The sequence below is a fragment of the Hesperophylax consimilis genome, chromosome 18 (assembly GCF_061612785.1).
Source record: "Hesperophylax consimilis isolate HC1 chromosome 18, BYU_Hcon_1.0, whole genome shotgun sequence".
Taxonomy (NCBI): Eukaryota; Metazoa; Arthropoda; class Insecta; order Trichoptera; family Limnephilidae; genus Hesperophylax; species Hesperophylax consimilis.
In genome coordinates this window covers 3,663,299-3,690,309 of record NC_142853.1, presented here as the reverse complement: position 1 = coordinate 3,690,309, position 27,011 = coordinate 3,663,299, and the positions used below count along the sequence as shown (strand labels likewise).

General features: G+C 33.2%; 1 protein-coding gene across 2 annotated transcripts; it reads left to right on the top strand.

Annotated features, from left to right (window-relative positions):
* Window positions 1–13,772: 13,772 nt before the first annotated feature.
* On the top strand, window positions 13,773–24,398 carry LOC149415258 (uncharacterized). 2 transcript variants are annotated; one of them, XM_089642302.1, is made up of 5 exons: window positions 13,773–13,979; window positions 15,117–15,208; window positions 20,138–20,371; window positions 21,229–21,385; window positions 22,041–24,398. In XM_089642302.1, the coding sequence occupies exons 2-5, from the start codon at window positions 15,125–15,127 to the stop codon at window positions 22,490–22,492; spliced, it is 927 nt and encodes a 308-aa protein (XP_089498428.1). In that variant the 5' UTR covers window positions 13,773–13,979; window positions 15,117–15,124; the 3' UTR covers window positions 22,493–24,398. The 2 variants fall into 2 exon arrangements, with proteins under 2 accessions (XP_089498428.1, XP_089498429.1); XM_089642303.1 differs by lacking the exon at window positions 21,229–21,385.
* Window positions 24,399–27,011: the final 2,613 nt, after the last annotated feature.

Below are 27,011 nucleotides of genomic sequence, written 5' to 3'. Positions count from 1 at the left end.
CATAACACCCCAAAATTAATCGCTCTAATACTTTTTGAACATGAAAACCTCAAATCATATCTACTTTTGTATTGTTTGTAGGATTCAAAATATACTTTTTGATTGTGGTCCGGAGCTATGCACAATTTCTGGCAGGAGGAGTCAATTACTCTAACGGGGTGAACGTGACGGTTTATCCTTCCACACTTCCTCAAGCCTATCCTAATGGACAACAACCGTTTTATCCAAACGTGAATGTACAACAAACTGTTTACCCAATTGGACAACCCTCAAATCCAAATGGAGAGCAACAGACGTATCCAAATGGACCGCCACCATATCCAAGCGGACAGCAACAGATGTACCCAAATGGACAAGCTTTTCCAATAGTAGAACAGACCTATCCAAACAATCAAGTACCTGTTCCAAGTGAACAACCACCTCCTTATTCAAGTGCACCGCCACAAATGTCTCTTCCTCCAATGAGTGAAATGAAAAGAGATTTGTAGAATAATATTCCGAGAGAGTTTGTGATTTTTTTATACAAAAAGATTAATGGATTAATAGGTGGAGTGAGATGGTTGTCGTAATATGTACAAAGAAAATTAAATACAATATGCTTTTATTTATTTATTTATTTATAAAACGCCATAAAAGGCTTTTACAATAATGTGATACATGAGATTATAAGTACACAGTGGTACATAGGCGAATATTAGTATTACATTTAAGAACACAAAAATATGTTTACAAAACGACATTGAATGTGATACAGCTAAAATTTTCTTAAGGCATAGAATGCTACAATAATAGAAAACACTTCATTTAAACAGGATAAAATATACAGAAAAGGTGACTTGCCAACAGATATAATCTAGCAAAATATTATAATATCGCAAATAGTAGTGAGTTTATTGTTACAATCAAATTTATCTCCACTTGGCCACTATGGCCGGAGTGTATGGCAAAGTAGCTTCAACAATTCAGGGCTGTCAGAGACTTGACAATTAAAAATAACATTTTTCATTAAAATAATACATCCGTTAGCCAACACTATAAGACATCTGAAGCAAGCAGTTTATATAGATGCTATACATATACATTTCACATATATGTATATATGTGGAATGTACATGTATAAGAACACCATATATATGTTACACATAAAGAAGAACATGTCAGTATGATGCAGTACAAACAGACATTTAACATTTCACAAACATATCAGTTACATTCACAACCAAGTATTATATACGAAATATTAATAATAATTTTTGAATTTTTTATACTTATGCATATGTAACACAACATCATAATTATGTTTCAATGGGTTATTTTGTATCTTATGATTTATACTGCTCTTCCATTACAAGCATCTGCTTGTGGATGGAAAAGGATATAGACACAATTTAATTAAAATAAAATGACATAAAATGTAGAGAACTTAATGATAAGATAAAGATAAATAAATAAAGATAAGAAATAAATAAAGATAAAATTAATAAAGATAAGAAATATAAAATTATCAAAATAGTATTCAAATTCAACTTTTTTTTTCTTTTTATTCTACCCTCCATAGGTTAAGCTCCATAGCTCAATGTTATGGTTGGAGTGTTATGATGAATATAACAAAAGAAAATTATTCTTAGTGGGCGATTATTAAGAAATATTCAATGACCCATAAAAATAACTACAAACGTAATTCAACCAGCACAATTTTAGAAAAAATCAGTAATATCAAAATGTTGGGGCTTTTATGTAAAACAAATCTTAGTAAATTAGATTGGTGCATTAAAATTAACATAATAATTGTTTTATTTAATTCACAACTACACAAGTAGGATATGCAATTCAATTTTTCACATCGGCACTATAGGAAACGATAGAATATAAAAAATAAGATAAGGAACAAAAAGAATCAAAATAATGCAAAGAAAATAGTATACTTGATAAAATAGATAAAATAAGCATTTATTAAATGGACGCTTTTCAGCTCGCTGCAATGATAATAAATACATCAAATGTCATGCCAAAATTCTACGCACACGGTTTCATTGAAAATTCTGTTTTGATTTTTGGGCTTGAACTAAATTAATGACTTCTTTCTTAATAAACAATTATCAGTGAATAAGTAAAAGATATTTTTTGGAAAAATACTACCCCAGCTGCTTCAGAAGTATGATCCAAAAATTAGAAACTAGTTTAAAATACTTTATCGAGTTTATATCTGGAAAGTGGTGACGATAATTCAATATTCTAATGCGAATTTGTCCCAACTTATTTCTATTCAATTTCCGAAAATCTTCAAATGATAAATTTATAATTGAGAAAAAATTTGATTATTATCAGCTACAACAAAATGAGTAACTATGCGTCTTAGTTAGAACTAGACTTAAAATACTGGCGGCAATTCCAGTGGAAAGGCATGCAGAGAAAATGTTTAGAAATAAGACAGAATCAATAAAAGTAATTCCAGCGTCTGAGAGAGGAGAGGAGAGGCTGGCCCTGCATGACGAATTTCTGGAGGCAATTTGTTTTGAGCCCCCGAATAAACATGAGATCCTTGAAGAATAAGATGGTGCCGTCGCGCAGAAAGAAGAAACATCATCGGCACGCAAAACAATAAATATTTCGCAGGGTTTAGACTGAAACCGGATTAAACCGTGGGTGATGGATGAACTTGAAGAATCCGTATTGTGGAAGTACGTTTTCTGTCACAGTTTTAGTTAGATTAAATCATAGTGCTTACAAACTATCGAACAGTCGCAATCAGAACACAAGATTGGTTTTTTCTATCCTTTTTAGCTATCCCAGTTTCGGTAAGATTGATACTGATTACAAACTAATGAACAGTCGCAATCAGAACACGGGAACGGTTTTTTCGTTTGGAAACGAATTTGTTTTGAATATGCTGATATTAAAAATAACACCTAACGTATCATAAGAGTGTGTAATCTATTTATAAAAAAATTGTAACCCGAAACAGTAGCATAATTGTTACAATAATACTAGGGAACCTTTATCTAATTGTAGGAACATCACAACAAAGTGAATCAACATTAATATATCAGGGTTGTCCAAAGTTAGCAGGACGTGTAGGAATACAATATGTACCTACTAAATTAATATTAAAAAAAATCAAACAGGCATCACTTATGTATTCAATATCAGTTGTTGTAAAACCGTAATTCTTAATAGCCAAGACCCCGCATACCCAATAGCCTGGAGCACGGATGAATGAAAAAAAATTATGTCTCAGAGTTCTAAGGGGGGGGGGGGGATTTTTGCCTTATGTTAAAATAAAAATACGTGGGATTTTTCATTTCATTTAATTAAGATCTTCTGCCTCCGCAGTGACCCCAAAAATTTAAAATTAGGGTAAAAAAGTTAAAAGTTTATAAGGCAATGCATTATGATTAATTTAGTGGTAAGTAGGTGTTAAATGATAAACAATATATATTAAGATGTTTATTAAGGCATCGCTCTAAAAAAAAATTGAAACATAATTATATATTTATTATTTAGGTTTAAAATCCTTTTTTAGTTTAAAATTTAGGTATTTTATTCCGCGATTCCAGCCTGGCATCACCTAGCCGCGACTTTCTTGTACACTGAGAAATGGAAGCTTCTGTCGTAGTCTTTACAGTTCTTGAAATTTGAAACAAACTTGAAAAATTATACATTTATTATTGAGTTTTAAAATCCTTTTTAGTTTCAAATTTAGGCATTATGTTCCGCGATTCCAGCTTGGCATTTATGGCACCTAGTCGCGACTTTCTTGTGCACTGAGAAATGGAAGCTTCTGTCGTATTCTTTACAGATCTTTCAACAGCTTGAGTATGGCAGGGAAGCCTTATAAACAATAGTTCGCTTTCGCCACCAGATTCCACGATAATCTGAATTTCCTGGTCTGATAAGTTTTTCAAAATCGGTGGTTCGGTTAAGTTTTCCTGCCAATTTATTAAATCAATATATGTAGAAGCATTGAAATCTATCAATGGCACTTGAAAAATTCTAGGTGTTGGAGGTTGAGCAGTACTGCGTGCCTTTAGTATGAGGCGGGCTGCCAGCTCTCTAACATGTTTTTTATCATCTGTTATCATCGCAAGTAGAATCCCTTCAGGATGCGCAAAGCAGCCGTTTCTTTGGATAACAGGATCTATAATTTTTTTTAGAGTTTCTGGCAGGTATCTGGAGGCCTTAATGATATTGAACAGATGACGCGTGCCATCTTTGCATGATGGTTTATTTTTAATTGAGAACCAAGACGGTGCGTAAACTTTGACCACAAAAGTAGCCAGAGTTTTAAAATTTTCAGATGGTTCTTCAGTAGATACATACAAACGTAGTATTCGGTTAGCACGCGTGATCCAACGGGCATGTGATAGTTTTCCTGGAGATTTATTGCCTAGGTCTTCTGGAAATTCACCTGAAATTACCGCCGAGACAATTTTATGCAAGTACTGTTGGTCTGAACTCAGATCTTTGGCCTTTTCTGGTAGCATTTGACCTTCGATGCGTTCAAATTTTTTAACAGGCAGCTTTTCACAGGTTTCCAGTGATTTTCCCAGTGGACCAATATAAGATTTAGGTCCCGAAGTACACCCATCGAGATGAAGAAACAGATGTCTCAAAGGCAGTTCGTTCATGTGAAGCAAACAAATTATCCACTGAAGTGGTTTTTGTAGCTTTTTCTCAAGCAGTCTTATAATTCCAGCATACTTTCCAGTATTTACATTCGTATCATCGCAACCAATTGCCATAATTCTATCTTGGGAAACTTCTTTATGTAACAGAAATCCTGTTATCTCGGTTTCTATTCCTTTTGCTGTCCCAACATCAGGTACCACGTATCCCATGAAAATGGATCCCGGCTCTTGAATTAGTGAGATATGTTCCTCCACAACCATAGTCCTGTAGCATTTACCGCCCTTTTTAACAATATTCAAAGTTTTGTCTTTTTTCCCCTCAAAGTATAAGGCCAAGAGCTCTGTAATTGTTGCATTTTCCGTTATTTTTTCTCTAGTTTTAGTTCTCTCTCTTCGTAACTTGTGCCGATCAATGACCTCAACATCAGACCCAATGTCGAACAAAACAGATGATGCTATTGCTGCTGCTGCTGCTCTGTCAGACACTCCATACCTATCACATGTCTTCGATAACGTAGGAAAATTAAGCGTCGATTTTTTTATTTTCTTTTTAATAACGCCTTTGATCATGGAGCAATCAGATTTTTCTGTCTCTGATGATGTCGCTGAAGAAATAATAGCATTTAAATCAGCTAACGTTGAAGTGCTTAAGTATGTGTTTCGGCGATTCTCTCGTTCATGGTTCCTTTTTAGAGTTTTTTGCATGTTCTTTGTAGCAGTTACGTCGATTCCGCTGATTACCATTATCCGAGACGTTTTTTGATCGGTCAAAAAAGTTTGCTCTCGTTTAGGAACCTTTTTATCCTTAGGACAGATACATTGAGCGAATTCTTTGCACTTGCATGCTGAAATATCAAAAAGTATCTTACTTCTTTGCTGAAAACTATTTAACTCTTCCGGGGAGAGCCTCTTGATAGATTTGAGTAGATTTTTGCACTTTAGATGATATGCTTTCAACATTTGAATGATCCTTGTTCGCGTCACTGTCGGAATAGATGCCGTTTGCCATATATTTTCAATTCTCGACGTTACTATGTCTGCTATCCCGCCAAAAATTGGTTCTTTTGCAGTTTCTAATTGCAATTTCAGTTGATGTCTCGTCCACTCATAGTATTTCACTACATCTTCATAAGTAGGTAGAACGTTTTCTTTCATCTCACAAACATCACCAAATAGAGGACATTTGAATACACTCCGAGTTCTTCGCATGGTTGCAACGAAAGATTATCGAACGTATTTTTAACGATAAACGAGCGTGCGACTGATCCGAGCCACGAACGATAGAGCACTGACGACGCGCGACTCGAGACGCGAAGTGCAAGCAAGCTCAGTATCACCTCCCGCGCTTCCTCTCTCCCCTTATTTAAATTATAAAATACAAATTCGAACTTCTTTTTATTTTGTGTCAAATCTATATTATACCAAGTAAACTTTCTTGATAAAAATAGGTAGGTATGTTTATTCAAAAATATCGTACATAAACATTACTTCAAATTAGAGTGTAAAACCGATTATTTTCATAAATTCGATGCCGTTGCGGAGGCAGTTACCCTAAACCAAATGGTATAATATTTTACATGGCTTAAATTAAACCTAAAAGGCACCAAATTTTGACTCTTACATTACCGTCCAGTGAAAAAAAAGATTTCACTCCACTCTAATACCCAATTGCTACAGATTTATAACTAGTTAACGTTTAAGTTTACAGGAGAGAAAGTTTTCTTTCTGTATTTAAATGAAATTTTACAATAGGTATTTCAGATAAAGCAATGTTCGTAAAGTTCAAGGTTACATTAGTTTAAGTAATTCTAATTAAAGTGGCTAACTATCGTTTTTGGTACTTTAATTTTTTTTTAAATTGGTATTGTACAGTATTAAGCACTAGGGTGACGAGTTATTACAAAACTAGTAACTCCTTTGGGATACGATACGAAATAATGGACCTCAAAAACCATAGAAATCTAAAGTTATTTTTATAGAAGAGAAAAAGGAATACGCTGCATTTCGGAAATGAAGCCCCCACATTTCCGAATTTCTACTGATTTCTCACACATTTCTCTTTAACACTATGAGTTTTTAAGTTTTTAAAAAGTTATTTTTGAAGATAATATCTATACATTTGTAATGCCGAAACGTTAATTGCATGAAATTTCTTCAATAGAAAAAAATCGCTTGGTTCCATAATCATTAAAACCATGTTTTGTTTTGTTATTTTTTATTTTATTTGGTACAATACTTTTTACATTTCAAAGTTTTCCAGTACTGTTGGCCTCACTGGGTGACTTGCCCGTGCTGAGGCCTTCATTTTATAATAAGAAAATAAAATCTACATAATACATTTAAAAGAGAAAATAATACATTTAAAATATAATCTTGTGTGTTTGTGAGTGATGTGTGTTTATATTGGTTTTACGTGTTACGTGTAGGTTTTATTTTCATTTTATGCTGTGACATTTTTTTGTCAAAAATGTAGTTTAGTAGTGTTTTAACGTATAATTGGCGTATATCTAGTATTTAATATGTTATAGGCATGAAATACTTCACAGTGTATCTTCAAATGCAACTAAAGCATTTTTCCAGAGGATTTTGCTCTATTTCAAACCAGTCGTGTTTTATTAAATATTTTCACTATTTTCGTTTTTTTATATTATCGCGCTCCCTCTAACATTCGTATTTCCATATCTCCCTTTCAAACCATATTTGAACGCTAACTACGGGGCCTTAAGTCTTTGTACGAGATAATGTTAGGGTGGAAGAAATTGGGGAAATTTATTATTTTTTTATTAGTGTAGAAAGCAATAACTTTGTGGTTTGACATATTTAATAAAATAAAATACTTTTTGTTTTAAAACCACGAGTTTTTAATAATTGTTAAAACCGACCGGTTTCGCTTTAATCAAGCATCTTTAGGGTACAAATTATTACTAGTAAAAATGCTCGAGCAAAGCGAAACCGGTCGGTTCTAACAATTATTAAAAACTTGTGGTTTTAAAACAAAAAGTATTTTATTTTATTATTTTATTTTATTTAATGAGTCATTTACGAGAAAAGGAGCGAGCTTGCAACGAACCTATCAGAAAAAATATTTATCGGAATGATGAATGTCTGTACATAGTTACTTTAAAACCATTTGGCTAAATTTTACATTTGTACGCAAATAATAATTGATTAATTAATTACTACATCAACCTCTTTACACAATTTCATTCGTCTGGTTTGGTTGAAAATTATTGAACGCTCAAATCACATATTTGTTAAATACAACGTTCCGGAAAATCCTATTTACCACAGCGATATTATAAGCCCTAAAAAATATAAAACATTTTAATCAATAATGAAGGAAAATTTTTGAAACATAATCATAATCACATAATTCTCGCCCACGCTGTATTGCGCATAAACAAGCTACAGAGCCGTAAATCATTTGTGAAAATTCCCAATTCATATCTCTACAAATATGTTTAGTAATCTTTTTTGTTAATCTTGGGTAAATAAGGATTTAAAGCGACTGAGACACTTTTCCCTCTTGAGCTTGTTTCAAATCTACCGAGTGAGTACAAATGGCCTTGTTTTGCGTTAATCCGCAATAAACGAATCATGGAAGAATAAAAAATAATAGTACGATTCAGTTGGAACGTGCGCCACTTGAAGTTTTAGGCAGATTTTATGACGGTTTTTGGTAAAATTGTGAATTTAGAAATTCCTCTCATTTCGATAGAATTTATATAAATATTTTGTTAAGGTATGACGTATAAAAATGAATTAAACCTTCAGTGCTTTGATCACATTTGTTCAGTTTGCAATGTTTTCTGTGTATTTCAAATGCGCTATTTACATCTTATTTTTTAATTTTCTGTAAGTAAAACTGTTTTAGAAACAAGATATAATTATCTTTCTGGTGTATGCTTTTAAAATAAACATTAATATTTCTAAATAACAAAATTTTAACATCAAAAGTGAAAAATGTTGTCAAAAACGCCACTAACCACATTTTTACTTAATTTTTTACTCCAATCATAGAAAAATTAAGAAAACTCGATGTTTCAAAAATACGTTGGTTTTATTTGTGAATTTTTTAAGAAAACTTTACCTCTACTTTTATCTCGTTACACCAATTTTTACGATAGCGGTACGAAATATGAATCATTCATTATGGCTAGTTTTAGGATTTTATTAATTGAATCCAGTATAAATATTAGAGGAAAACTACAAGATTTTCCAATAAGAGGTGTTATTTTGAATAGCCCGCTATTTCGGTAGATGTTACATTTGAAGCTGTCATTTTTTGACATTTGGAAAGTTAAAACTACGCCATTAATAAAAATGGAACGATACACGCTTCAACAACGCATTGAAATTATTAAAATTCACTTAAGTGAATCAAATGCAAAAATGCAAATCATCTTGAGTGATGAGGCCCATTTCCACCTCGGTGGCTTCGTCAACAAGCAAAATTGTCGCATCTGGGGCTCGGAAAACCCAAGAATTAATGTTAGAAAGCCTCTATATCCTCAACGTGAGACTGTTCGGTGCGGTTTATGGTGCGGCGGAGTCATTGGACCTTAATTTTCGAAAATGAGCCTGGAGCAACAGTTACGGTGAATGGATTGGGCTATCGAGAGATGAATAATGATTTTTTTTATGGCCGGAATTGGATGGTATTGATCTGGACAACGTTTACTTTCAACAAGACGGCGCTACGTGTCACACAAGCAACGAAACCATTGATCTTTTACGATTGAATATCAAAATAACACCTCTTATTGGAAAACCCTGTAGAAAGAATAGTTGCCTTTCTTTCTAACGAATGTAATTATGTATTTCCGATGATAAAAATACTTGTATAAAATATGGAAGTCAGGTCATATATAACCCTCAAACCCTATTAACCTCCAAAATTGCATTTCTCCACAGACATAGTGTCTATGCATTTCTCAGAGATTTAGGTATGTTTTTTTTTATTGCGCTTGAACAAATCCTTATAAACGCTAATTATTAGTATCACCGCACAGATTGAATAATCGGATACAAAATTCAAATACAAACAGGCAGAAGGTTGTCTCGTTACCGTGTTGATTGGTATTCAGTAAGGGTTTATCTGCTCGATACTATTTCCGGTTATTTATATTAACATCGTCCCAAAACAATGATTTTGATTTATTTATGAATAGTTAAGATATTAATGCGTTATTTGAGGAAAGTTTACACAAATAATGGTCTTGTGAAGTTGTTTTAAAAATATTGTTGGTCGGCGAGACGATAATAAGAAAAAATGCGCCACGTGAAGATGACATCACCCATACGTTCCAACGCAGACTGAAGGAAAAGATGCAGGTAGGTTAACCCCTCCAGGGTTTGAGGGTCATATATGACCGGGCGTCCATATTTTTTAAAAGATTTTTTTTTTTCTATAAGCGGAGATATGTAATTTTTTAGACAGAGTTAGAAAGAAAAATAGTAATTCTTTCCAGTTTGCCTCAAATATTTATACTAGAATCTTGTTTTATGAATGAAGGAATACAATACGCAATTGAAAAATTAGTATTTATTGCACCGATTTCTTAATTTTGTAAATTATGGTAGGTAGGTATATAATTTGTATCTCTTTTTGTATTTTTTTTATTTTTTTTTATAGTGAATACCTCACAAGAGTCCCAACTGCTCCCGTCTGGAGCCAGTGAGACTATGGCATCCCCAATTGGGGGATGTTGTGAGGCTGACGGTAAGTGGGGAAGGGAAAGAGGAAGGTGGGGAAGTACCTGGCTATTCAGATCTAGTCACTAAACACGGCTAAAGCCATTTGGAGCAACGTTTCAATTCTGAATGGTGGTCTTACACCAGGGTGATACTGGTAGTATCTTCCACTCTGGAACGTGCCGCAAATATACTATATATTATTATTTTAATTAATTAATTGTGAAATAACACAAATTAATCAAATAAAATTTATTTGCGCACGCCGGGTTCGAACCCGCGACCTTCGGAATGGCAGTCCAATGCGTTACCCCTGGACTATGCCGGCCGTTATTAATAATCTATTAATAAAGTCCTAAAAATAGCCATAACAATCAGTTTGACTAAAAATTATTTATATTTTTTTTAATATACAAACGAGATAAACGTGATGTTACAGTTTTCTTATAAATTCCCCAAACAAAACGAATAAGTTTTCGAAATATCGATATCTCTCATTTCTTCTACGATTACAAAAATAGTGGTAAGCTTTTTTGACAACATTATTCACTTTATTTATTTTATTTTTTATATATTCAATAATATTGTTATTGGGTTTATAAAAACAGTTTATTTTTAAACAAGTTCTGCTGTGTAATTATTATTACGCGTGACAGCTGTTTCGCCCTCTGAAAGCATTATCAATAAACATTATTCACGTTTGATATTTCATTTTATTATTTAGGAAATGTAATGTTTATTTCAAATGCATATAACGTAAAGATATTTTTATCTAGTTTCTAAAACAGTATTTTTTTACGGTAAATTAAAAAAATAAGGAATATACATATAGGGCATTTGAAGTACACAGAAAACATTGCAAGGTGAACAAAAGTGATGAAAGCACTGAAGGGTTAAAATTAATCACTTGAAAGGGAAAACCACAATATATTACACTATTGCGGAAACTGCGTAAATTGTACCGGTTAGAAGATTATAAGTTACGAAGTTTCGAGGATACAGGCAAAAGAAATTATCATTCATATTCTTAATCCTAACATTCCGAATTTTTGATTTAAAACATATTTTTCTTGAACACTTAAGTTTTTAAGTGCCTAAAGAAATATATGTTATTTATTAAGATATTATGTATACATTTGTAGAGCCGAAATAGTAATTATATGAAATTCCCTTGATAGAAAAAAAACACAAAGTATGCTCCAAAAATTATTAAAAATTCTTTTTGTTCTGTTATAGATATGAAAAAATTCACAGAGTATCTTTAAATGCAACTTAAGCATTTTCGAGAGATTTTTTCTTTATTTTAAACGAGTCGTGTTTTATTAAATATTGTTTTTTATATTAGCGCACTCCCTCTAACATTCGTATTTACATATCTCTCTTTCAAACCATCTTCTAGTTCTTTTTGAACGGTCACTACAGAGCCTTAACCTTCTGGAACAACAATGAATTAAATTAGATTTTTTTTTAAAATCAATATCTGTTTACAAAATTATTGTGTTAATTTATTTCATACCCATTTTGGATATTGATTTAACCTGCCTACTCCAAATACAAAAAATCTAATGATGAAAAAATGTTCGTTTGTATCTACACCGGGAAAAACGTGACGAAGTTTGTAGACGTGATTATCTACCGTTGTTAACCAGAATTGTCGATCGCCAATCATTAATGCAATTTATTTTTCTAAGAACGTGAAGGGAAACTGGTTTCTCATCGATGCAAATGTATGCAGTAGGAAGAGTTATGGTCTTATCGCAGTATTGTTGGTGTACTTGAGATGTTGCACCAGATGTCGCAAACTGTTAACAAGTACGGAAGTACGTGCTAAAAACTTATCTTAAAAAAATACTTTAGTGATAAGTTTCAAATGTCGAAAAGAATGATGGTATATCACCGGTTGTACCAATAATATAGTTCTATTTTTTTGTTTCTTTATTCATAAAATTTGAATGATTTTAGTTTTTTGTTTCTACAACCACCATTCTAGGCACATGCCCGTATTATGGTAGCCATATTTCTTAAACTATCACGGACCTGTGAAAAAAACGGAAGAAAAAATAATACCCAAGATATAGTGATTTTTAAGCATGTGCAGGTATTTATCAAATTTATCAAGAAATAAAATTGTACTTACATGTAAAAAATACATATTCTTACTTTGGTGTGCGGTGGAATTTTTTTATTTTTTATTGATGACTATTTTAAAAATACAAAGTAAATAAGATTATTTACAGTGCTGCTCACTAGGTATTACCGTTCCGACGTGGACTACAGGTTGTTGTATGGATGTTACTCGTAAATCGTGTTTTCCTCATCTTCATGCATGTTGATTTCAAAAAATAAAAAAAAATAAAAATTACATACAAAATAATTTTGTTTGTCGACTGTAAGTTGTGTTGATGTTACTTCTATAATTTTAATGTTTTCCTCATCTTCTTGTTTAGTTTGCCATATTTTGTGTGGTTTTGAAAATTTTTATCGCCATGGTGTTTTTAATTTTTAATTTCACTTAGGGGCAATATATAGTTAGCTTGGAAATTATGGTTTTTCTGGCCATAAGATGTACATGTTTAATTTTGGGATGTTCTGTATAATTGAGTTTGCGTCCTTGTAGTGAAGGTGTGTTGGTCAGCAGGGTTCTAATTTTTTCCTTTAAATTTGAATGATCATTTATTAGTGGAGTTTTATAATTCTGAAAAGTTTTTAAATATTTATTTTGATGGAGTTCTTAACGGTACTTTCAGGTTTATCTTTATTATTACTTTTGTGTTTTAATGAGCTGTTTCACATTGATATTTGAGGCAAATCTCCATCCAATAATACAATATTCTATACGTGATTTGCAAAGAGCATAGATGACTTAATACAGATCATTTTTAAATTATCGAAGAAAGCAAACTTTGTGGCTTGACATTACATAAATGAAGAAAAAAAATTACTTCGTTTTAAACCATTTTATTCTTATTTTTTATTAACATTTTGTGTCATATTAAATAATTGCCCACTTTTAAATAATAGTTATTAACTGACAGTCCAATTTAAGAGTTGTTTCTTTTGTCCCTACGTAACTCCCCTTCCCTCCCCTACACGTATACGTCCAACTGCACCAGTCTGTCTTTGATGCTCGCTCCCTCTCGCACATGCTTTCTCTTTTCATTTTGTTTACCGTATTATTGTCCTCTGTATTTAAAAGCATTGAGTTAGTATTTCTATTGTCCAGGTTGAGTGCAACGGAAACCGGTCGACCTATACATGGTTTAAAACAAAGACCTATGGTTTTAAACAAGGTTTTGTTCATTTATAAATCGTTTTTACTTTTTATTTAAATATAGGAAGATCTTTTGTGTATCTCGAGAGGATGAGAAATGTTTGCCAACCACTGCTCTAGCATAAACAGTCGCGAGCTCTGTCAACTACTTACTATTAAATGCTCAAAGAATAAACGCGTGCGAACATGGGAAGGAGTATGAAAAAAATCTGCTCTTTCAAACTAGATTATCCCAGTCTCTGATACGTACATACTGTTATTTGATCAAACATTATAATACAATCCCTCTAGTTAGGTAAGCAATTCATTATTTGGTAGTGAAGAGTTGCCAAAATCAACAACTGCAGTAATGTGTTGAAGTGTTTTATAAGGATACAGTTTTTACAGTAAGTTTTAGTGCATCTTTTAATCATATTAATTCATAAGTATCATGTTATTCCACGAGCAGCATCATAATCAGATCATAACACATTACTTGTTTCTTTATTAATGTCGCTAATAACAATCGATTAAGCATATCTTTCATTGCAGTTAATTTATATTCACTCCAAACGGCTAACATTTAAATGTAATTAGATTATTTTTGATGTAAAGGAAGTCCGATTGTGTTTTTTGTGAATTTTTTGAAATCCATTTTATCGCAATGATCATATAATTACATATATCTATGTGCTTAGTTATGGTTAGCTTTGTTAACTTCTACAATAATATTATTTTGGTCACAACTATACCCAGGTAGTAGTAGTTAAACATGGGAATTGATTTAAATTGTCATTAGATTCATCATAAAATACGAATTTTGTAAACAATATTATTGTTATAATTATTAAAAAATACAACGGTTTATTAAGCCAGTAACCGTTGACCCCGTCAAAAATGAAAGTGCGCACTACTCCTCTTTTCTGGTTGATTCTTTCTATTCAGACGAAGGTTTGTGTAAATATATTTGGTGACTAGTTTTTTGTATTGAGAAAATTCCTGAGGCAAAAGGCCTGATTACTTTCCCTACGTACTGCTAGCATTTTCGTAATACTGCTTAGGACGGGTTGTTTCGGAGAATCTGAACAATTCATCGAATTTCAACGTTCATTTTCAACTTCTGTGAAAGACTTTTTCAAGTTCTGTTTTTATTTCAGTTTTGTCAAGCAACTAGCCTACAATGATATAAAAACAGAACTTGAATAAGTCTTTCACAGAACCCGAAAATGAACGTTGAAATTTGATGAATTGTTCAAATTTTCCGAAACAACCCGTCCTTAGTGTCCACGTCACTTGACGATGTCCAGAAAGTAAGAAAGATATTTATGTTGCCTTAGGGCCATGAATATGAATGAGCTCCTTCACATTTTTTAAAGAATATATACTAGTTTATGCTAAACAGAAACTGTGGAAGTTCAGAGAAATGCTGCCCAAAACTTTCCGCCCTAGGCGGCTGCAATGGTTGTCTAGAACTAAATATTGCTCTGGTCGTCAGTAAACTTAAAACTTCACATCTGAATTACTAAATCCTTGTTTTGTTTCAGATCACAAGATGGGTACCGTCTGCAGGATGAACTCTTGCTGCTGGGTCTGCAGTTTGAGAACAGGTTCACTAATCCTCGCCTTCCTAGATCTGGTTAGACATTTTATTTAAATTATACGCGATGAGCTACCTTCTTCTTGTTGTTTGCCAGCTGTCATTATTTTACAATATTTCAATGTTTTCACCCTTAAGCAAAGTCTTGCCAATTACAAGTCTGGCGTTCAACGAATAACATATTACATTGCCCGGAGGCAATACTGGCGCATGGACAGTCAATGAAACTTTTAGGTACACACCTACAATTAATCTCTTAATATTTACATACTTGGAGGAAATATATACAATACTACTTTACATTAGAGAGAGACTCTACTAGAGAATAGCTTTTTATGGGGGTAAATCTTTAAAAAAAATTAGATAAATTCGATTTTTTATTGGAACAACTTTTGTATGTCAGGTACAGATCAATGTAATATATCATTGAAGAAGATAATACATCGTGGGGCAGAAGTAATAACCCAGTTTTGAGGAGGTGTATAAAAAAACGAATAAACTTGAAACTTTTTTATTATGATCTGTATGTAATCCCATTTTTTTCATTATGTTTTGAATACCACTTCAGCGAGATGGCTGCCATCAGTTGCAATAAACTGATGTAGTGTATTTATGAAGTTTTGTGCTGCTTTTGAAATTAATTTGTATCAATTCACAAATTTCTCCAGGTGGCCTAACACAGTAAAATCGATAACTTTACATTTGTCAGATCGATAGGCGTAACTAACTACTACTACTACTAAAGCATCGATGACACGGAGCTAGTTTACGAGCTGCTAGTCGACGAGTCTATAAGCTAGCGAGTAAGCGAGTTAGCGCGTGTCGATGACACACAAAACTTTCCATTTGCTCAAAGCCAAAGGATCTTCGTCCTTGAACTCTCTCAATAAACGGCTGGAAGCACCATATTCATCGCGTTTTTCTATCCTTGATCTTGCCCATTTTCTTTTCTGCTTCAAGTTTTTCTTTAGTTTTCGTTTTAAATCCTTCTTGATAGCACAGGCTAAGATACTACTGCCGCGCAAACTACTTCCGTTGACATTTTTGCTGACTGCCATAAATAAATTCTTCTCGCAAGTAGTTCACTCGCTAAAGATACTCGCAAGTAGTTCACTAGCAGCGATGATGACACACGGCTAGTTAACTAGCTTATAAGCCAACCCGCCAGCGAATGGCGAGTAAATTAGCCCGTCTTTTTGAAGTGAAACTTCTTTAGGCGCGTAATGAATTTTCTGGGACGGAGTAAAACCGAGTCAGGATCGACACGAAAATGCGGGTACCCCCACCACCGCTCACCGTTCACTGTCCCTCTCTCACCATATGCGCTTGTTGAGGTGGGGGAGCCGCTCACGAACGTTCTCTCCCGACACGGGACAACAATCGATGCAGTTTTTGCACGATTCATTAAGGATTTAAGTGCTCATGTATATATCTCGCACTTTAGTTACCATAACCCAATTATCACGACATTAGGAAATGATATTCATGAAATTGACAATGAAAATGGCACATGATTGGTAAATTGTCATTGTAATTTCTTTGTAATTTTTAATTGTAATATTGTTATTTATGTAATATTGTATACTTGTGAATAAATTGAAAATTTTTGGAACTATACATTAATCGAACGTCATTCATCTATAAGAAAATATTAGAAAAAGCAAATCCATGCTTCGTCGTTGAATTATTTAACCTCTAATTTTCAAACTAACCTAAGAGAGAAAATAGAGATGATGAAATGAAAATAGAGAGAGAGGAATACTAGAAGTTTCACTTCTGTCTTGCGTAGGCTTGACACACCCACTTTTTTTTTATTTTACTGGCTGCTTTTTTACAATCGGATAGTCAACTAGCAGATTGTAAAAAAACCGATGACACGGGGCTAGTTTACAAGCTGCTAGCGAACTCGCTGGCTTGTAGCTTGTAAACTAGCTCCGTGTCATCGATGCTTAAGGTTCTTCAAGGTCGAGACACGTTTTAAACGTCGAGTGTCCATTTTATACCGATAATACTAATGGCCCTAGTGAATGACAAAATTAAACATTTAGAAACTCAATCCAATTCATTTCACCCCAGTCTAACCGGTGTTGATTACAGTCTTCTAAAGTTATCTATGTAGAATGTTATTTGTAGCCATTTCATTCATTCACACATTTTTGTTACGGCTATTCTTTTCTCATGCGTTTCGTCATTCTATTTCAATCTAAAAACAGGAACGTGCTATATATTTTGTACGATTTGTATTTCTTTGTATTTATTTATGTATAAGCCTAAAAATGCTTGTACATAAAAGGGATACATGATGCAGTGTACATAGGAGAATATCTGTATTATACCGGAGATACTTACAGTAAATATATGTAATCCATTGTAAAGTAGGTACAAAATACACAATTGTAAAATTGTGATTACAAGTGTAGTGAGAAAATATTTAGAAATAATGAAAAAAAAAAACCAAATATGAAGCAATATTAGTAAAACGTAATAGAAACATAAAGTAAAAAAGGAATTACAACAACACTACATATAAATATAAAACAAAACATGAAAACTAATTTATCAACGCTACTCTAAAGTGTTGGTATAGATTATGATGAATTCTATTGATGGAGTCAATAAATAAATCAATATCACCCACATACTTGTTGCTCAGATCATGCATCCTGTTGGCCAGTGAGGGTGTCTGATAGGGTTCCAAGATAACTCAACACAGTGAGAATTCAACACACCTTTAAAAAGTGATATAAAGTCATTAGAAACGATGAAAAAAATATTATACCTAACCTAACATATTCTACATAACCCAGTTAATAATTTTTTTGTTTCATCATTTTCCATGACTATATACATGGTGTCCGGAAACTCGTAGTACAAGCGGGAAACTGGAGAATCTACACCACATGGGGAACCCAAAAAAACATAAAGTTTTTTGATTTGAGCATTTTCAAAAAAAAAAAAAAAACCAAAAAAAAAAATTTTCGGCTATTTTAGGGTTAAAGTTTTTTCTGGTGTTTAGGGTTGAATAACAGATGTTTTAACCCTGCAGAGCAGAAATATTTTATGATTACACCGGGTTAAATGAAGGGTGATTTCAAAATAATGCTTCAAATCCGAGTTTCTTCATTTGTTTTACTTTCAAATAGTTTTAATTAGTTGGGTACTTTGATCTTCAGTAATAATTTATAAGAATTTGATAAAAAAAAAAAAAAAAATCAACTTCAAACTCGATTTACTCGATAACGAAAGCTCAAATAAAAAAATATATACTACAAAATCGACTCCAAATGTGATGTAGATTCACCAGTTTCCCGCTTGTACTACGAGTTTCCGGACACCCTGTATAACTTTTTAAAGAAGTGATGAATTATCATTTTGATGATTTTTCCGGTCACCGTCTGATAGTTAGTCGTATATGTATTGCAGAAGAATGTTATATTTTGTCTTGTATTCCTAGTCGGCACATGGAATTTAATAGTGGCAACGATGGTAGGACTATCAATTAAGTTGTTAATGACTCTGTGTAACACAACCAGGTCTGAAATAATTCTCCTGTCAGACAGTGTTATTAGATGCAATTGATTCATCAAACTGATATAATTAAAGTAATCAATAGGAATTCTGAGCTTAAAATTTACGTACTTAAGAAATTTGTGCTGAACTCTTTTTATATTATTGGAGTGAACTTTATATAAAGGGCACCAAATAGGTGAATTATACTCTAATAATTGGCTTCTGACTTATGAAATATATATGTCAATTTATGTCAATGTATTTAATTATCATAATGAATTTTCCATATAATTTTATTGTCTGCTATATATTACCTACCTCACTACGTGTAACCTGTTGTCAGGTAATTTTAAGGTAACTTATATAAATAAATAACTAAATAATATTGCCAAAGACAAAACCCATATCTTTTAATAAGTATGGTAAGAGAAATAACTTTGTTTTTATTTTCATTCAATTTTTGAATTTGTTACAAAAACAAATCTACAAAACAGAACAACACATATTTTTAGGGGTGACCGGATAAATCATCAAAAAGATAATTCGTCACATCTTTAAAAAGTTATAAAAAGTCATGGAAAGTGATGAAACAAATACTTCACTAACTGCTTTAAGTAGGTTAGGTTAGGTTAATTTTTTTTCATCGTTTTTAATGACTTCATATCACTTTTTAAAAGTGTGTTGAGTAGTCACTGTGTTGAGTTAGCATGGAACCATTTTTAGGTACTTCTATGAAGAGAACTAGCTCTTGAGTTTGGTATAAGAGTTAAAACTAATATTTTAGAATGTTCAAAAAATATAATAAATATTTTTTTTATTTTTTATTTTTATTTGTGTTTTTTAAAATAAACATACAATGTTTACAAGTCATACTGTTTTAATTTACACTACACTTATATTAAAAGCATTTGCTTGTGGATGGAAGAGCAGTGTACATTTGCGAAAAAAATAATATAACTAGATTACAAAGTAAAAAAAATTACGAAATTAAAATCCAAACCTATTGTTGTATTTGGAAGGAAGAAAAATATATATATTATGCCGGATAAATAGAGTATAGTAATATAATTTGTGAGATTTTCAAGTGAAACTAGGGGAATCATTTTTTTTTGTTAACGATTTCCCTAAAATATGTTTTTATATAGTTCAATATATAAAATAACTGGTGTGCTCTGGCAGATGTTGTCCTGTCACATACAGCCTTCTATGTAAAGCACTTTATATAGAAGTCATTTTATGTAGACTGCCTTTTATCTGTTGTCGGATATTTTATGCATTTTTGACAGTTTGCCGTACGAATACGATCCATAGAAAATTCTCTCGATTTATATTTTTTTTCATTTTTTATTCATCTCATTCATAATAAAATTCATTGAAAAAATTTATAATTTTAAATATGCATACTTATTTATAATGTTATTCCGAAGCTTTTAAATATGTACTGCTTTTTCTTTTCAGATATGCGCTTTTACCGTATTAACATATGCAATCGTCGTAGTAACTGATATTGGTCATGCAGAAGATAGGATAAGAAATAGGATAGCAGATTACTGGGGCTGGAGTTATGGCCCAAACAAGATAATAAATGAAAGTCAAGAAGAATTCAAATTAAGAGGATATCTTCACTTTTTGTCCGCCATGAGCAGCATTGTGATTATAAGCGACTTTGCTATCTTCTTCGGAATTTTGAGGGTATGTATTTTTCAGTATATAAGTTGGAAATAAATAAGATGTTGGTAATTGAATGAATTGAATAAGATGTTGGTCATTCAATGAATTGAATAAGATGTTGGTCATTCAATGAATTGAATAAGATGTTGGACATTTTGTGAATTGAATAAGATGTTGGACATTTAGTGAATTGAATAAGATGTTGGACATTTAATGAATTGAATAAGATGTTGTTCATTCATTGAATGGTTCCCGTACTCATATGGTTCCCATAGACGCCTCCCAAATTGTGATAGGCACAATATAAGAAAATGGAAAGACCTGTATCAAGTATCAAACAGTCAGGATAATGAATCAATTCAGCCTTTTATTTATATATCTGAGATCCTCCAGAGGTACCGTTAGCCATTTTACCTTATACAGGTAGTTATATAAGGAAGGTAGGCTTAAAAAATTATTATATTGAAAGGTTTTTACACCCCCGAGGAATTTTTGACTCTGCTCCAAAAGTTTTTTAATCTTATTAATTTAAAAACAGGAAAAACTTTGAAACCAAATAAAATCGAGATGCTCAGAGCGAGCAAGCTTTTTTTAGTTCTCTGTGTGACGAACAATCACCAGTTTCCCGCTTGTACTACGTGTTTATGGACATTGTGTATAGATAATAAGAAGTCCACTTGACTCAGAGTCCTAGTCCCGGTTGAGGTGGTTTTGCTTGTGGACAAAAAGCAGATGCTGTTCCGAAATTTCTGCAGCCAAATAATGATTTTTCAAAATCAAATGTTTTATCCGGCTTCTGGAGGAATTTTTTTTTTATTTATATTTGCATTTGTTTATATTTGCAATACATATTTGATAATAATTCATTTTGTTTACAGGGTGGGATAAAATGGGTCGGCACATCGGCAGGGCTCGCCTTAATCACCGTATTCCTTACTTTCGTAGTTATCACAGGGATTATTTTCCACTACACAACTGGCAATGAACCGTCAATGGAGTATTGGAAAATATTTTTATTTGCCTTTATTTACCTTGGTAAGTAATTCTAAATAATTAATAAAATATTATATTCATTTCTACCGAACTAAACATCAAGCTATTTTTTTTTCAAATTACGCATACCGCACAAGAGTCCGAACTGCTCCTAGACATCGGGAGCCAGTAAGACTATGCAATCCCCAATGTTGTATGTCTGAAGGTAGTGGGGAGGTGAAGAAGAAGGTGGGAAAGTAAAACGTTCCAGAGTTTAAGAAACTCTCAGTAAGACCACCATTCAGTTGTTAGTGATCAGATCTGAATAGCCAGGTACTTACCCACCTTCTCCTTCCCCATTTCCTTCCCCTTACAACTACTTTCAGCTTCAAATACCACATTGGCTCCAGACGGTTGGCAGAATTTGGGACTCGTGTTCGGTTTCACATTAAAAAAATGAAAATAGTTAAAGGGTAAATGAATCATACAAATAAGCCGTCTAAATGTTGCCCAGCCACAGTTTGATAACTGAATTTATCGCCTAAACAGCTGTCAAAATATTTAAAACCAAAGTGGTTTGCAAAACTTTATAACAATAGTATTGCATTAAATTTGACAATAATTTTTTTAACGATGGCTGGATCAAAAAAAATCATGTATTAAAATTGCTATATTTCTATTAAGGAGCACTCATAAAAAACTGTCGCTTTGTTTGCAGGATTCAAAGTATACTTCTTCATTGTGATCCGGAGCTATGCATATTCTCTGATGGGAGAAAACAATTATCATAACGGAGTGAATTTATCGGTTTATTCTTCCACACTTACAAATGGACAACAACCGTTTTATCCGAACGTGAATGTACAACAAGCTGTTTACCCAAATGGACAGCCCCCGAATCCAAGTGAACAGCAACAGATGTATCCAAATAGACAAACACCATATTCAAGTGAACAGCAACAGATTATTCCAAATGAACTACCACCATATCCAAGCGGAGAGCAACAGATGTACCCAAATGGACAACTGGCTTTTCCTAGTGTACAACAAACCTATCCAAACAGTCAAGTACCTGGTCCAAGGGAACAACCACCTCTCTATACAAATGGACAGCCAGGAATTCCTGTTCCACCAATTACTAACCGAAATGAAAAGAGATTTCTAAAATAATGCTCTGAGAGTATTTTTATTTCTTTGTGATTTTCTTGAATTGAAAATTTGAGCAGAAATTGTACTGTAGTGGGTGTCATTTTTATTTTATTTATTTTTATTCTTGTACGTACATTTTACAGATGATTACAGTTTACATAGATATTAAGTTCCAGTAATACAAAAAATGTTAATAATTAGTAAATAGGTTAGTAATAGTGTTTTGTGAACGGCTCACTTTGAGAATCTGTGATGAGGTGTTCGCATGTTGTAGATAAAGTGTTATTCTGCCGTCTTAACGAATACCTCATTCATTTGTATAATATCTTAAGATTATGCCAAAATTCTACAGTGCTCTCAAAATTTACAATTTTTAATTTAAGAGCATACCGTTTCATACAATTTTAGTTTTAGATAAGACTAAACCAAACTGAATCAAGCTAATACATTTTTTTGTTAATAACAACAATTTATCTCAATCATTATCAGCTATTACATGCAACAAAATGATTAACTCCGCGTCTTAGTTAGCTATCTGCTTAAAATACTGGCGTCAATTCCAGTGGAAAGCCTTCCAGTTGGACGCCCAAGACACCTGAAGGCAATTTGTTATGAGTCCTCGACCCGATTAGTAGATGCACTCTGACACACGGGTATGCCGTGGGCCGATGCTAAAAACAATGAAGATTTCGCAGCATTTAGACCGAAACCAGGTTAAACCATGGGTCACGGCTAAAATTGCAATGAATCCTTATTGGTTTGATTGAATCATAATGTTAACTATTTTGGGACCACTCGCAATCGGAACACGAGAATGGTTTTTTCTATTTTTTTTGGCTATCCCAGTTTTTGTTACATTGAATCATAATGTTAAAAAAAACTAACGAATAGTCGCCATCAGAATACGAGAATATTTTTATTTAGGAAGATTGAATCATTATGCTTAACTACTAACAAACTAGCAAACAGTAGCAATCAGAAGAAGATAATGTTTTTTTCCGCTGGGACAAATAATACTTTTTTTAAATGAATAGCTGCAGTCAACGGTCTTACTCCACTGTAAATTCGAAGGTGAGTTATTATTTTTCTTCATTTACGTTTGATTATTCTTGATTAGAAATTTTTAAATCGGTTTAGTATGCCTATTTCACTGTAAGGTTCCCGAGAAATGATCCCGGTGTGAAAAAAAAAAAAAAATGAAAAAGCGTTCTTATTTTAAAATACGTTTTTAATTTTGGTGTGCCGCGTGGTTGTGAAAAGTTTGCGAAGCTCTTCTCTTCCGTACTTAAACAGTTGCTAACTTTGTTGACTGCTAGAATTCTCATATAAAAAATCGAAAGGCAGTCGATTTGCAGATAAAACAAATATCCCATTTTAAGCCACTAACCCCATGTACCTATTCCGCTGTCAGCACTGATGTATTCAATGGCAGTCAACCAGATAATCCTACGTATATATCCGATAGTGTTATCTGATTACAATTCATAATAAAATCCCTCTAGATAGGCATGCGTTTCATTTGATAGTTCGATGTGCCAAGTGAGGAGTTGCCAAAATCACCTGTAACTGTGATGTGTTGAATTGTTTTAAAAGGTACAATTTTTACGGTAAGTTTCAGTGCATTCCTTTAATATCACTGTTTCATAAGTGTCATTTTATTCCAAGGGCAGTGTAATAATTTTTGAAAATATTTCATTTTCAAAGATTGTGTAGTCATTTTTTTCAACACTGAAGAAAGAGCCAATGATGTAAAGCAAGTTCCATTGGGTTTTTGCTTGTATATTGTAGAAATTCATTTTTATTCAACGGTATATTTATTTATATGCTTTTCTGCTGTCAAGTTAACATCTAAAAAACAATTTTCTTGGTTACCCAAAAACTTATTTTATCAAAATTATCATAGTATTATTTAAAAACACTTATTTTTAAGATTGTGTTGTCATAAATTAAAAGACAATAGATGATTTAACCAGCAATTGTTGAACCCATCACAACTTAAGTGTTTTGTTCACGATATATTTCTTTTCTTGTTGATTCTCCCATTTAAAGGTTTGTGTAAATAGTTTTGGCAGTTTCTTTTGTAACCATTTGTAAGGATGTGGAGAAAGTGAAAGTGAATTAATTTGACAAACGAATTTATTGCCTTCACCATTGCTCACGACCCCTGATGATGTCCTGAAAGTTAGAAAGAAATTTACTATGATTTGGTTCGAAATCTTGATCACTTAGAAATATTTTAGAACCAATAAATTAAATACTGAGAATAGAACACATCTTGGCCTTTGAAATAACTAAGCCTTTTCTGAGGTCTGAAGTCTTTTAACCAGAAAAAAAATATCAGGCCACTGCTATAAAGTTCATAATCTCATACTTACAATCCCCTTCTCGGTTATGGTTTTATTGAATAATGTGGCAAAATAAGTGTTTTAGGAAATGACCGCAAAAAATTTAAATATTTGTGCCTGAACTTAGCAAAATAAAATAAAACAGACTTCATGGCGAATTTTTTTCTCGCCTAAATAAAAACAAGTGGCTGGTGTTAAACAGGAATTTAAACCTTATCGCCATTTACGTAACGAGTGTTATTGATTGTAAGTGGCCCGATTCAGAAAGTTATACAACGTGGTGCATAGCCTTAAGGCCACAAATTGGATATAGTTAATTTAAATCTCAAAAAAAAAACAGTAGCCAAAGCACAATATGGAATCACTAGAAATTCGGCGAAAACCTGCACCCTAATATTTGCTGCCCGAGACAGCTGCATAGGTTGTCCCGACCTAAATATGGTCCTGGAATCTGAACATACATCTAAGTTCTTACATCCTTTCCTTAAATTAACCCCACACAGAAGACCCATAGGAAAATAAATTCCCTTAGGGCCTATCATCTTTGGTAATGCTGTGTGGAGGGTCTTTTTTAAGGAAAGGGAAGAAGAAGTTCTGAAAAGGTAACAGTTATTAGGGTAAGAAAGCAATCTACGGCTCAGTGTGTCCAGGAGTGACGGACGAATGAATATATAACACCCCCTGTGGCGCAAGGCAATGGGTCGAGAAACCAGTTGGAGAGGTCAAAAGGTCTCCCCAAACCAGCCTCTCCAGATCTGGCGCGCCACGCAGCTGGTGGGTATATCTCACCCGATGAACCCGGACACCCCTGCTAAATCACCAAACGTAGCCAACCAATTGGGGTGACCTATACTGCCGCAGTAAAATAAAACTCATTATCTTCCTCGAGACTCTCAAGGAAGACACTGTGTTTTTATGTACCACGGCAGTATAGCATATAGATCTAATAAATGGTTCCCTGTCCCCGCCCGCCAAATTGAATATCCTTTTTTCAGATAACATGATGAGTACCAACTGCAGGGTGAACTCTTGCTGCTGCGGCTGCAGCTTGCGGACAGGATCACTAGCCATTGCCATTCTAGATATGGTTAGACATTTTATTTAAATTATACGTGATTAACTAATTCAAGTTGTTTGCCAGCAGAGTTTCTCTCTTTTCCAATGTGTATGGCTTCCACCCTTCAGTGGTTTTCTTGGCCACTGTTTCAAATACATGGAGATAGAAAAGAATTATTATATTGCTTATTGTATCCATTAAGAACATCTCAGTAATAATAACAATGATCAAATAGTCATAATATAATGTAGATTAAGTAGTTTAAAATTGTTTCGTAGTATTATGGTGTTATCTTAAATCTTTAATACGCCAATTTAGATAGTGTGCGCCTTTTTGTGTTCTTTAGAGCATAACCTTATCCGTTATCAAATTATCGGAAAAGCTTGACTCATACTATTGTACTATTGACCTAAGTCTAGAAGAGAGAAATTAAAGATCACATATATTTGGGTTACTTCTAAGTAAATAATCTCTTTTCCATCCTTCCCGAAAATTCCTCCCCGCTACTCAACAACCATCTTTTCTTCGTCTGAATTCCAATCAAAATTTAGAAAAAATTACCCTATTGAATTTTTCGGAAGATTAACCCCACGTAGGGTCCATGTCATTTTTGGGGAGGCTGTGTGGATGGTATTTTTAAGGAGGAAGGGAGGAAGTTCTGGGAAGGAAAAATGTAAAAGGGGTGGGTAGGAGTCTAGAGATCAGTGTGTCCACGAGGTGTTGGTTATCCAATAAATTGTTACCGGGGCGGCGGTTCCCAAACCCGCCTCCCAAATTGAAAAGGAATGGTAGGACACATAGACTAAATTAGACTAGACACGGCATATTCATTTAAAAATAACCCCAACACAATTTTGGTTTGGTTCACGTTCACATTTATGAAAAGGCCCACGCATTGTGTCGCAATGCGAAATGGGCATTGTGCATTGCGTTTTACCTTTTGTTGGTCTAGAGTAAGCTATTTTGCTTATCAGCTATGCTGGGCAAGTTCATTTTTTCAATCACAAAAATAACCCAGTTCTAAATTTTTAAATTTGAATTATGTCCATATTACAACACCTCTGACAACAAATTCTCCGTGGTTTCGCTTACGAGTTTGAACGCTTGTACAAGGAGTTTAAACAGAGTTAGGTTGTTA

Coding starts and splice junctions, on each gene's coding strand:
- LOC149415258 (XM_089642302.1), top strand. CDS start 15,125: ATGGGTACCGTCTGCAGGATGAACTCTTGCTGCTGGGTCTGCAGTTTG. Junction 15,209..20,137: donor TCCTCGCCTTCCTAGATCTG/GTTAGACATTTT, acceptor TTTTCTTTTCAG/ATATGCGCTTTTACCGTATT. Junction 20,372..21,228: donor TCTTCTTCGGAATTTTGAGG/GTATGTATTTTT, acceptor TTTTGTTTACAG/GGTGGGATAAAATGGGTCGG.